The sequence below is a fragment of the Uloborus diversus genome, unplaced genomic scaffold, assembly GCF_026930045.1.
Source record: "Uloborus diversus isolate 005 unplaced genomic scaffold, Udiv.v.3.1 scaffold_14, whole genome shotgun sequence".
NCBI classification, from domain to species: Eukaryota; Metazoa; Arthropoda; class Arachnida; order Araneae; family Uloboridae; genus Uloborus; species Uloborus diversus.
The window spans coordinates 2,069,388-2,082,911 of NW_026558098.1; the positions used below are offsets into that span (position 1 = coordinate 2,069,388).

The 13,524-nt window shown below is 34.9% G+C and overlaps 1 protein-coding gene across 1 annotated transcript in view; it reads right to left on the reverse strand.

Moving 5' to 3' along the window:
• Nucleotides 1-7,737: 7,737 nt before the first annotated feature.
• The window catches only part of LOC129232784 (26S proteasome non-ATPase regulatory subunit 14), a 62,485-nt gene continuing 56,698 nt past the window's right edge, over nucleotides 7,738-13,524 (reverse strand). Inside the window, exon 11 of the mRNA XM_054866887.1 lies at nucleotides 7,738-7,905. Coding sequence (XP_054722862.1) covers nucleotides 7,807-7,905 — 99 coding nt within the window. The 3' untranslated portion in view covers nucleotides 7,738-7,806. The remainder of the gene's footprint in view (nucleotides 7,906-13,524) is intronic.

Consider the following 13,524-nt stretch of genomic DNA (forward strand, 5'->3'; position numbering starts at 1 on the left):
ACATCTGTCAGAAAAATTACTATCCCTAAAAGGTAATTGACACGTCCATTTCCGTCTGTAAACCGGATATTAGCCTTTCCATACAATCCGTAGTTAGACAGTATGCCCAAGCTTCTTCTCCCCAACGACAGTGAACTGACCATCGAACCAGGTATTGATGGATTCGTCATCTTCCCGTCTTCATGTCTGGCTATTCAACATAATCCTCCGATAATAATTAGCGGAGATGTCAATTAAAAACTATTAATTATGACTCCTAGATTTTGACCTAAAATTCCTATTTTTCGAAGGCTTTCCCCCATTCAAATTATTATTCAGTACTTCATCTCAACTTTCCGCAACAACGTTTTTATTAAAGTGTATAGCTGTGAAGAAAATCATTGAGATGAAAGATCTGTTGCCAGTTTTTTTTCTTGAATATGAACAGGTAAAATTCTTGTTTTCGTTTTTACTTTCTTCTATATCTAATATATAGAAGAAAGTATTGGATTCGTGCAAATTTTCGAATTCCGAATTTTGACGGATTCGAACGTTTTGAGGTGTGCTGAGTCCATTTCGACTATTTTTGGAAAATGTCTGTCTGTCTGTGTGTGTGTGTATGTATGTGTGTGTGTATGTGTGTCACGTCTGTGTGTGACCAGTTTTTTGTGGCCGCTCTACAGCAAAAACTACCGCATGAAATCGAACGAAACTTGGTACACATATGTGCCCCTATGTGAACTTGTGCCCATTGGTTTTTGGCGCGAATGCCTCCAAGGGGGGTGGAGCAATGGGACGTTTTTTGAGTTGCGCGTGATTGCTATTCCTCAGGAAGTAACTGGCGGAAGCAGACAAAATTTGGTCCATATGTGGCCCCTAACAGGAGCAGGTGCTGATTCAATTTTGGTGTCAATAGCTCAAACGGGGGTTGAGTTATAGAACGTTTTTTGTCGTCAATTGTGACTGCTGTATCTCAAGAAATAATGAACGGAATGAAAGAAAAATTTATCGGCAAGTAGCCCTTAGTGGGTATAAGAGCTGATTTTATTTTGGTGTCAACAGCTAAAAAGGGGGTAGCGCAATCGCCTGTTCTTTTTTTCCATTGTGAGTGCCCTATCTCAAGAAGTAATGCTGCGTTCTGGTTGAAATTTGGAATATATGTGAATCCACACGTAAACAGGCTTTGGTTCAATTTTGACACCAATCGCTCCAAGGTGTAGGTTTTTTTTTTTTGCAAATAAAAATAGCTTTATTAATGCAACAATAAGAAAGATAAATCGTAATAGATTGTCGTCTGCGTATTTCTAGTGATTTTAATTGTATGGAAATGACCGGAAATATTATCTCAATGATTTAAAATTTTTAACTGTTGCCATCTTATGTTTGTTAACAAATAAAATATTTGTAATTAATTCAAGCAAGGCTTTTAAAGTAACTTTCAATTTTCGCTCTTTGTTTTGTTTTTACAATAATTCAGACATTGGGATGGTCGTCAAGTTTTTGCATGTGTCATTTTGTTTCTGTTAGGAATATTGCTTCCTCATCAAGCATGGGGAGGGATCAGAAAAAGGAAAAATATAGAAGAAAGTTTCGTGATGGCCACAACATACTAGTTTACGTTTTGGGGTTTTTCCGCAATTTGCTGCAAAATTTCACCGACTTTTTTTTGGTTCAAGCCTGAGCGTTGAACTCGTGTCACTTGACATAACTTATTTTCGAGGTGGACCGTGCAAAGCCGGGCGACGCAGCTAGTAAAGAATATAAAACACGAAACGACACACATTTTCAGGAAACTGCAGAGATGTGTTTTGAAATAACAAGGTACTGTTTTTTCCAATGCTAAAGTGAGCTTATGAAGTCTGCAATCTCCTGCAAAATTCGTGCTTCTTAACATTGTTTCATTTTCTTTTATTTTTTGCACTTAGCAATAAGTTTTGCAAAACTTAATTTTTAATACATGATAATATTACTGAAAATATTATATACATTAAAAAAAATGCAAGTTCTAGATCTAATTATTCATAGTTACTACATTTAGTATGGATGTTATTTACATAAAAAATTAATTTTACTTTTTAGCACAAATGAGTTACATATAACCTGCTGCCCTTTTCAATGAAAAAAAAAAAAAACCCTAATGGCAAAAATATTTTAAGGGAAAAAATCATGGACAGGTAATACAAATTTTTTTTTTTTTTTTTTTTAAATCTTCAGTTTCCTCAAACATGCAGTAGAACCTCGTTTATCTAAATCAAATATGGAGCTTTAAAAAAAAGTTTACATAGATAGTTGTGAAACATGATGGTAAGAACACAAATATGCCGAACTTTTATTTTGATCAAATCTACACTAGATCTACTCGACAGCTCTTGCATAGATTACATAGATTACATAGATGGAAAAAGTGGACCCATTCTTTGTTAGGGAATTATGTGTAAAATTGTTTTGGTGGTTTTCGTTAATAGTATACATTTTGTTTTATGTAGTAATGAACATTTAGTCTGCATATTTAAGGCCTTGATTTCTTTATTACCCGTACTACCCCGGGTTTTGATCATCCGGATTGCCTCTCGTCTCGGTTAGATCCGATAAACCCGGTCGTACGCAAAAATGACCGATTTTTCTCACACAAAACAATTTGGTTGAACAAATGCATACCTGCCAACCTCCGAGAAAAAAAATCCGGAAGATTTTTTTATTTTTATCCACAAGATTTTAGCACAAAATAAAATCAAACAGGACACCTACCCTCTTTACATTTAACAATATATTAGTTATGAATTTCATATCAATTGAACTTACTTTCGTTTAGTAAATATTACTTTTATTGCTTTCTTTAAAAGTTTGGAAATAACATTTGGTACTCATTTTAAAAGAAGAACGAAGCAAAAACAGCTCGAATTGAGAGAATGAGAAGATGATTGGCGCCGAAATTGTGCCCCTAGTTGCCCCGCCGCGACGCTTGCTTTGATTGGATCCCGATGAAGTCATGCGCTGTATCACTCCGTGACGTCATAATCTTGCCTCGCTTCTTCTCGTGCCATTCTCCTACGGCAACCTTTCCTTGGCTACTTGGCCTAAAACGCGGTGCCGCGTTCCACAAAAGAATCGTTAGCGCCAAAATTGGCGAGATACAATTTTTTTCCTACAAAACGTGAAAAATCCGGAAGATTTTGCTCATAACCGGAAAAACGGAAAAGGACATAAAAATCCGTAAAACTTCCGGGAAATCTGGAAGGCTTGGCAGGTATGCAAATGCACCAGACCTTCTCGGAATAGCAGCACAAGCAGTTAATTGGGTGCATCTAGTACAACCTTTTTACTGGAAAACCACAAATTAAAGAAAAATAAAATAAAAATCCACAAACGTTAAAATGTATCTCTCTTTTTAAGCACTTAAAAAACTTGGCATGTTTGCCATGGAAATTCTGAGACCTGTTTTTGCTCAAATCTCAGCAACTAGACAACTTAGATGCTTCAGGAGTTCACTAAACAATTAGTTTAATCTTAAGGTACAACTTAATGCTAAAAAATTTAATTCTAAAATATTATTATTTCGGTTAGGAAAGAAAACAGCAAATTTCGTGCAATTTCCTTATTACATGATGAAACTCATTGCTACAAAAATTGCAATTCATTGCCTTACAACAGCAATATTATAATAATCATTATGAAAATGCTTCTCTGGAGCAAGTATGAAATGTATTCCCCATCATTCTTTTCATTGATGCCAATAATCGGTAACAGGGTTAAGTAAAGAGACATATTAGTAAGTTGACTTCCTTTTAACTCCAATTTAATGTCATTTCCCCATTATTGGCCATTTTAATGTGATTCAATAGTTTACTCTCTAAATATCACCAACAGTGGCCAAATTCAAACCAAATTAAAAAGAAATCGCCAAATTTGTCGCCAAGTTGGCGACCAAAAGACTGGTGATATATCGCCAAATTATAGCACAACTTGAGTTTATATCGAAATTAACAATGATTTCTCCCCCCAAAAAAAGGGGCAAAGGAGCCCCTTTGGAGCGTCCGAATGCAACCAAAAAGGGAGGTGCACAACTAGACCCCACTAGGAGTCTAAGTACCAAATTTCAACTTTCTAGGACATTCCGTTCTTGAGTTATGCGAGATACATACACACATACATACGGACGTCACGAGAAAATTCGTTGTAATTAACTCAGGGATCGTCAAAATGGATATTTCGGGTGTCTGTACGTTCCTAGGCACATATCCACGTGTGGTCGGGTCGAAAAAAAACTCAACATTCATTCGGGGGTGAGAAAAATGGAAATTAAGGCCGATTTTTGAGTGAAATTTTTTTGGCAAATACAATACTTCCTTTTTTGTAAAAGGAAGTAAAAATAAGGTGGAGTTTTGTGATGGCAACATCATTCTACAGGGTTCATACTCTATTTGGATGAAAAAATTCCATGACTTTTTCATGACTTCAATGAAAATTTTCATGACCTCGTTACACGAAGAGAATAGCACTATTTAATCTCAAACTTGGTAATATTTGGAAATGAGCATTAAGCAAAACGTCTACATGAATGCCACAGCCTCATTGAAGCACTTACTCGTAATGAAAAAAATATAAGTGCACATTTAAAAAACTCAACTATTCATCATATAAATTTTCGTAAAGTAAAAATGCAGTGAAGCGAATTTGATAATGCTTAAATGTCTGATATTTTTTTTTTTAAAGTAGGCAGAATGATATTGAATGGGACAAAGGTTGAATGATATCGTCACTAAGTTTCAATACATTTGCTTCAAAAGTTACCTTTTAGTGTCAACAGTGGCTTTAATCATCCACGTAACTTGACAGTATTTTGGTTCTTTGAAGTAAAGCCACATAGTTTAGTTCTTTATGTTTCTAAACCAGATCTTTTTTTGAAAAAAACCATTCAGTAATGAATCAATCTTCTGATTCAAAGGTATATTTGTTTTGTTTACAAATTTGCATATTTTCAAATGCATATAAATTAATAGGTTCAGAAATTCCAGAACACGTTTAATTCCCGACATTGAACGTAGTAGTGGGTAGCATGGATTAGTTTTTGTGCCGTATGGTTGGGCACAACTGTTTTAGAGCATTAGAATTCCTCTTTTTCTGTATTCTATCGCCTAAATTAAGATCTTTATTTTCTAAAACATTCAACAAATTAAGATAAACTCTGATAAATTAAATAATAAAGTCCTTACGAGTGATGGAATCGAACTCGCATGCAATTGAATTGCTTTTTTTTTTTGAGTGGGCGTGGCAAAACTAAGAACGTGAAATTTCGCTACTACAGAATATGAAACATAAGAAGTGTTGAAAATAACAGAAAATTCAAAATAAGTGATGTCCAGGCAGTAAAATGACATCGCAAAAAATGGCAAGCGGCTGCGACACAAGTGGATGCAATGAGATTTCAAAATTCAGATTTGATTTTTGGATCGTTCAATTTTCCACTTTTAATAGCTCTTATGTGCTATACTGTTAAATCACTCAAGATTTCTAATGCTCCTTTAGCTACTGTTCCTTTCTCTTTGTCCAGGATATTTTTCCATGACTTGAAATAAATTTCCATGACTTTCAATGAAAATTTCAATTTTCCATGACTTTTCCAGGTCTGAAATTCTGTTATTTTTTTTCCATGACTTTCCAGGATTTCCATGACCCGTACGAACCCCGATTCTATTTCTGAAATACATTTACACTAAAAAGAATAAAATAACTTTTTTAAAAAATACTAAGCACTTTTCATAATGCACTCAAAAGGACATATCTTTTTTTTTTGGTCAGAAAGGACAATTGAAGCGTTCCTGCAGTTTTCAATTAGTCCAAGAAAATGACAACACAAACGAAGAAAGGTGCGGTTCCAGTCATTTCAAACCAAGCCTTCCCAATGAGAAAAATATGCATGTTTCAACACTCAAAGTCATGATTGAAAGCTAGACAATGATAAGAAATGTACATGAATTGAACTGCACTTTTCTTCGTTTGAGTGTCATTTTCTTGGACTAATTGAAAACTGCAGGAACACTTCAATTGTCCTTTCTGACCAAGAAAAGTTATTTTGTCCCAGGGCTCGAAAATTATACTGCCCGATATGCCCAGGGCATGTAAAAATTCTGATCGGGCATGAATCTTTTACCCTTACATGCCCGGCTCCTAAAACTTTATTATTTCGTATTTTATTGAAAAATTACCCTATCCTTACCGTATTTTCCTGCATATTATCCGCGGGCGGCCTGTAATCCACAGGTCCTAAAATCTGTCTGAAGAAAAAAAGCTTCGTATAACTCGCGGCGGCATATAATCCGCGGGTAATACGATGTCAAAAGATAAAGTTTGAATTTAACATACCATTTGAGCAACTAAACTAAAAACGTGAAAAAGTAATTACTTTGAAGGCATATTCAAAATGAATCTGAAATATAATCTAAAATATAATGATTTCTTCTTGAAATCTTGATTATAGTACGCTAATTGCTTGAAAAACAGAGTCGAGACAAAGGAGCAAACGGTCTAATCTTGTGCAAATGGCTACCTCTTTCACTGTAATCTTGCTAATTTTACCTGATCTGAATCGCCAAGAGGAACATTCGAGCAACGTAAAATAACCAACATACAGGCAGGCAGCGTTGAAGAACGTGCATGCTTCGTAAAATAAACAACATTCGGTTGGTGTACGGTCTGAGCATATAAAAACTCAGGCATGTAAAATTTGAAAGATTTTTCTAGCCCTGTTTTGTCCTTTTGAGTTCATTATGAAAAGCATTAAAAAAAAATCTGTTATTTCTAGAGTCTTTTAAGAACGGAAATGATTAATCACAGTACTCCAATGACGGACCTACTCGTTCGGATGGAAAAAAATGGTACGCTTTAATATATAGCTGTTAATTTGGTGCATCCAGCAAAGAGTTTTACTGGAAAAACAACTTTAAAACTAGTATGTTGTGGCCATCACGAAACTTTCTTCTATATTTTTCTTTTTTTTTCTGATCCCTCCCCATGCTTGAAAAGAATGCAATATTCCCAGCACCAAAAAAAAAAAAAAAAAAACAAACTTGACGACCATCCCAATGTCTGAATTATTGCAAAAGCAAAGCAAAGAGCGAAAATTGAAAGTTATTTTAAAAGCCTTGCTTGAATTAATTACAAATGTTTTATTTGTTAACAAACATAAGATGGCAACAGTTAAACATTTTAAATCATTGAGACAATATTTACGATCATTTCCGTACAATTAAAATCACGAGAAATACGCAGACGACAATCTATTACGATTTATCTTTCTTATTGTTGCATTAATAAAGCTATTTTTATTCAAAAAAAAAAAACGTCCCATTGCTCCACCCCCCTTGGAGGAATTCGCGTCAAAAACCAATGGGCACAAGTTCACATACGGGCACATATGTGTACCAAATTTCGTTCGATTTCATGCGGTAGTTTTTGCTGTAGAGCGGCCACAAAAAACTGGTCACACACAGACGTGACACACACACATACACACACACACACAGACAGACAGACATTTTCCAAAAATGGTCGAAATGGACTCAGCACACCTCAAAACGTTCGAATCCGTCAAAATTCGAAATTTTGCACGAATCCAATACTTTCTTCTATATATTAGATATAGAAGAAAGTAAAAAGGGAAAAAAACCATGAACGCTAGAATGTATCCCTCTTTTTCTAGAGTCTTTTAAGAGTGGAAATGATTGATCACAGTACTCCAATGACGGACCTACTCATTCAGATGGAAAAAAAATGGTACGCTTTAATATATGCTTCCATAAATATAAAATTCCGACAGAGAGAGATGGTTCACTGGAAGACAACGGTATCCAACATGGCTCCCAGGCACTGCACTATGTTGGAATTCATCAGGGAGTCCACATGCTCCTCCAAATGCCTCTTGGGATCCTGGGGAGAGAGAGAAAAAGTGTTCAGAGTTCAACGCATTCACCATCGAGGTTCAAAAATATCAATATATTTTTGAAAATATAGAAATTACAGTAGACGCCGCTTTATGTGATCACGGTTGATGTTATCATTCGCTTTCTGTTATCAGAATCAAAGTCCCCGGAACAATTGTATATTACAGTGAAACCTCAATAAGTAGTCGACCGGTTACAGAGCCGTGTCCAAGGGGAGGGTTTTAGGGGGTTAAACCCCCTCCCATTGGGGAGAAATAATAAGTCAAGAGAATGTATATTTGACTTTTATTAATTTTAATGTGAAAGTTTGTGTGCAGTGCGTTAAAAGAGAAAGCCCCCCCCCCCCTTTTTTACAAACTAGAATGATATTTTGGAAAAACTACGGTGGAATAATATCTCAATGATTTGTCAATTAAAAATCTTACTTAACTGCATTAATATTACTTATGCATTAATGATTGTGTTTGGTAATTAACTAGCATCTGCAGTAAGCTCTTATTTAGTTGATTAAACATTATTTCAAAATGTAATACATGCTGCAATATAAAAGATTCTGTGGACAGTTTTTAATACTAATTGCAATATACCGCAAGTTTATCTGAGGGGGGAAGGGTTCAATCCCTCACAAAGATTTATAATTTTCAAAACCCCTCCCTTTATGAAAATCTGGACACGGGCCTGACCGGTTAAGTGGTCGTTTTTCTTTGGTCCCGAAAAGGTCTCATTCACAGTAATGTAAATTGATCCTCCTTTATTGGTCACCAAATTTAACTTTACCCCGGTTAACTAGTCACTCAAAAGTTGTTTTCTAAAATTCCTTCTCCTTATCGGATCTTAGAAAATAGTGTCGAACTTTGTTGAAAGGCTGTTTGATATTCATTTTTCCTTGAAATCTCGATCCTCGGTTCTGGTCGTTCAAAGCATACTTCTTGCTGTGACTCTCCCGAGTGCCGAGACTATGAATTTAACTCCTTCCAGCAAGACAGACAAAATCTAATACCTGGAGAACGTTTGTCAGCATTTAACATCCGTTCAAGGAACTACAAACACAGAATTTAAAGCTTGATGTATGTTAGAAGAGATCGTTCTTTTCCGTAAGCAACAACTTCATCAGTCAACATTGAAGGATTGTATTGATGTACCACAACCACATTAAAATAAGTTGTTGTTATTTAGTAATGTAAATAAGTAAGAGAAAATAAAACAAAGTAACTGTCATTAGTATTTTTCCCCCTTTTTAAAATTTTTATTAATTTATAGACATTTCTTACATAAGCTATTGTTTTTCTCACAGAATTCTACTGCTATTCATGAATATTTATAAGGTTTTTTTTTCTTCTTCCTTAATTTCCCACTCCACATAAGTAGTCACTCCGCATAAGTGGTCAAAAATGTTTGGTCCCCTCGAGTGACGACTTAACGAGGTTTTACTGTATTAACATGTGTTAAAAAATCAGATACTGTAATCAGTGCCTTCGTTCATTATCACTTTTCCATAAACTTCAATTTTTCCCCTTTTTCGTTCCTTAATCAACAGAAATACAAAGGCAAATCCTGACAAGTAGCTTCCAGGAGAACAAGTTGTCCTCTTATCAGGAAAGCAGAAGAGTTTTTCTCCCTGCTTAGTTACACTGAAAACTTCACTCTAAACAGTCAAACATTTTAGAGATGAACTAAAAGTGCATTTTAAAACGCTTTGACAATTTAACTGTGATGAGTCCCTGACTCATCACGGTTGTTTGGAATGTTTAGTTGTTCTGCAGCAAATGCTGCAGAACAACTAAACATTTCTCAGCCATTACTTTCTAAGCTAAAGACCTTTACAGATGCATGAAATACATCCGTATTTCATGCATCCGTATTCGTTAAGGAAGAATCCCTTAAAAGCTCTTCTTCCAGTGAGCTCTGAACTGTGAGTTTAATAATTTCACTTCAGGAAAGAACTCTGGAATCAATTGCAAAAAATGTCTCCAGTCAGTGGCGTAGCCATGGTAGGGGATAGGGGGGTCAGATCCCCCCCCCATGAGCCCCAAAAAATCATTGGGGAACCTGAGGAGTTCTGTTTATGAGCTAATAGCTTTTATGACGTAAATATATATATATATATATATATATATATATATATATATGTGTGTGTGTGTATTCATTTGAGGGTATGGCTTTACTTTAAATTTCAGAAAAAATTACCCCCCCCCCCCCCCAAGAATTTTTTCTCGCTACGCCACTGTCTCCAGTGGCCCAAGCTCTCTTGTTAGCATGTCAAAATGCAGTTTATTACTTGTTATCAGCAGTCAAAGGAGTTTTGATTTTGAAAAAGGGGAAAATTTTATCCAGTTCCAAGGCCGCATCCTTGAAAATCAAAACTCATCATCATAGAATAAAAGTGTCAAATCTTAAACCGTGTAAAATGCCTGCATAAAACAAGGGTCTACTGTATTTGCTCGCAGAACAACAAGTTCATGAAGACCCTATTTATTATCAAACGTCTGGTAACTTGACGTTCTCAATCCCGAAATACTGCTACACACTATAATTTTTTCAATAGTATTTAGATAGTATATGAAATGCACTGCCAGCTCAGTCATTCCAGCCGAGGACTGCAGTTTCGTGCTTATTAGCACCCATCAGCCCGGCATAGGAGTGACTGAGCTGGAGGTGGAAAACCTCTTAAGGAAGCCAAGAGTGCCAAACAAACTGGTAGCTAACATAGAATTAGCGCTGACCAGATGAGTGCCCGAAACAATGGTTCGGTTCAACTCGAATTTTGAAGGCAAGGCAGGTATATTCAGTAAGTTACCGCCCCATAGCCAGGGTGTATTTCATGTATTTCTGCCTTAGCCCTGGCTATAGGGCAGTAACTTACTGAATACTTTACGGATGGATTAACCGATGGAAAAAAGAGCTATTACCAGGGTTCATACTGAATTAAGATAAAAAAACTTCCATGACTTTTCCATGACTTCATAAAATGATCTTGGTATACAAAGAGAATAGTACTACTTAATGTCAAACTTACCAATTTTCGGAAATGGGCAATAGAGGAATTTTTATATGAATGCCCCTAACTCATCAAAACACTTACTTGTGACAGAAAAATTATCAATGCACACTGCAGAAATCTATAAACTATTCTTTTATTGATCTTAATCATATAAATTTAAGTAAATTAAAAATATAGTGAATGCAGTGTACCGATTTTTAAATGTCTAATAAATATTTAATAAATAGGGCAGAAAAGTAATGGGAGAAAGGTTGAATAAGATATTACAGTAAAACCTCGTTAAGTCGTCACTCGAGCGGCCAAAAATTTTTGACCACTTATGCGGAGTGACTACTTATGTGGAGTGGGAAATTAAGGAAGAAAAAAAAAAAGCCTTACAAATATTCATGAATAGCAGTAGAATTCTGTGAGAAAAGCAATAGCTTATGTAATCAATGTCTATAAATTAGTGGAAATATTAAAAAGGAGGGAAAATACTAATGATAGTTACTTTGTTTCATTTCCTCTTACTTATACATTACTAAATAACAACAACTTAATCTTAATGTAGTTACGGTACATTTAATACAGTCCTTCAATGTCGACTGATGAAGTTGTTGCTTACGGAAAAGAACGATCTCTTCTAACGTACATCAAGCTTTAAATTCCGTGTTTCTTGTTCCTTGCGAACGGATGTTAAATACTGACTAAGGTTCTCCAGGTGTTAGATTTTGTATGGCTTGCTGGAAGGAGTTGGATTCATATTCTCGGCACTCGGCAGAGTCACAGCAAGAAGTATGCTTTGAACAACCAGAGAATCGAGATTTCAAGGAAAATAAATATCAAACAGCCTTTCAACTAAGTCCGACACTATTTTCAAAGATCCGATAAGAAAAAAGGAATATTTTAGAAAACAACTCTTGAGTGACTAGTTAACCGGGTAAAATTAAATTTGGCGACCAGTAAAGGAGGATCATTTTACATTACTGTGAATGAGACCTTTTCGGGACCAAAGAAATACGACCACTTAAACGGAGTGACCACTTAATTGGTCGACTACTTATTGAGGTTTCACTGTACTAAGTTTCCAACAATAAATTTATTTCATAAAAATTTTGCTTTTTGGTGCTCACAGTGCATCTAATCATCCATGTAACTTGACAGTACTTTCGTACATTTTAAAGTAAAGTCATGTTTCTAAACCAGATATTTTTGCTGGTCACATGGATCAGTTTTGCGAAGCTGTATGACGGGCATCATTGTTTTAAGTATTAGAATTACCCTCCTTTTAAGTTCTATCCCCGGATTAAAGTCTTTAATTTCTAATCCCTTCAAAGATGAAGATTAACTCAGATAAAATGTTCATTTTTTTTTATGAGTGGTTGAAACTAACTCGGAAGCAATTAATTCACACTTTTTGAGTGAGCGTGGTAAAATCAAGAACACGCAAATCCACTACTATGGAATATAAAATATAAGAAGATCTAAAAATAATGGTGGATTAATTATTAGTGATGTCCCAGCAGAAGAATCAAATTACAAAAAAAGACAGACGGCTGTTACAGAAGCGGATGCAAAAGGATTCCAAAACTCAGATTTGATTTTGAGATCATCCAATTCTTCAGAATTAAGTTTTTACATGCAGGAATTTCTAATGCTTTTTCTGCTACGGTTACTTTCTTACTGCCCAAGTCATTTTTCCATGACTTCAAATAAATTTCCATGACTTTGAATGAAAATATTAATTTTCCATGACTTTTCCAGGTCTGAAATTTGTTTATTTTTTTTCCATGACTTTCCAAGATTTCCATGACCCGTACGAACCCTGTATAACTTATTCTGCTAATTTAGTAATTTATAATCTAAAACTGCATTACATTGAGTCATTGTAGTTTTAATCAATGCTTCTTAATTGAAAAAAAATCATTTTGTGTGTCCTGGATTCTATTCGGTTACTGTTATTAATCGGTTATTGTTATCAAACCATATTTGTCTCAAAGTGATCACATTAAGCGGCGCCTACTGTATCCGATGATATTTTGATGTATATCTGATATTTTCAATCAGCACAAACAAGTCTTCAAAACAGTAAATGCATCTTCAAATCATTCTTTATTTTCTTAAATTATCATAATACATACTTAAAATTATGGTTTCTTTCATCATTTATATCAAATATTTCATTTTATATTTTAGTCAATTTTAATTGAGTTAATCTAGCATTAGCTGTTTTACTCATTTTTCTTTGGTTAGCTGCTGCAACACAGAAAAATGATTCAGAAATAAAAAAATAAGCATTAGACGGGACACAGCCATAAGACATTTTCTTTTTCTCTGAGCAACATTTAACTTATATTAAAAGTGTCTAATTAAATATTAAAATTGTTACATTTGTGAACATAAAACAAAAAAGGTATATATATATATATATATATATTATATTACTTTGTTATATTTATGATGGATTAATCTCTACATAGTACAAAATGAAGTCCCCAAAAAGCGTCTGTGTGTTTGAACTTGCAAAACTCGAGAACTGCCCGGCCGATTTGTCTGAAATTTTCAGTTTGTTCCTTTCAATCCTGAAAAGGTTTGCAGACCAGTTCGAATAAAATTCGATGAATA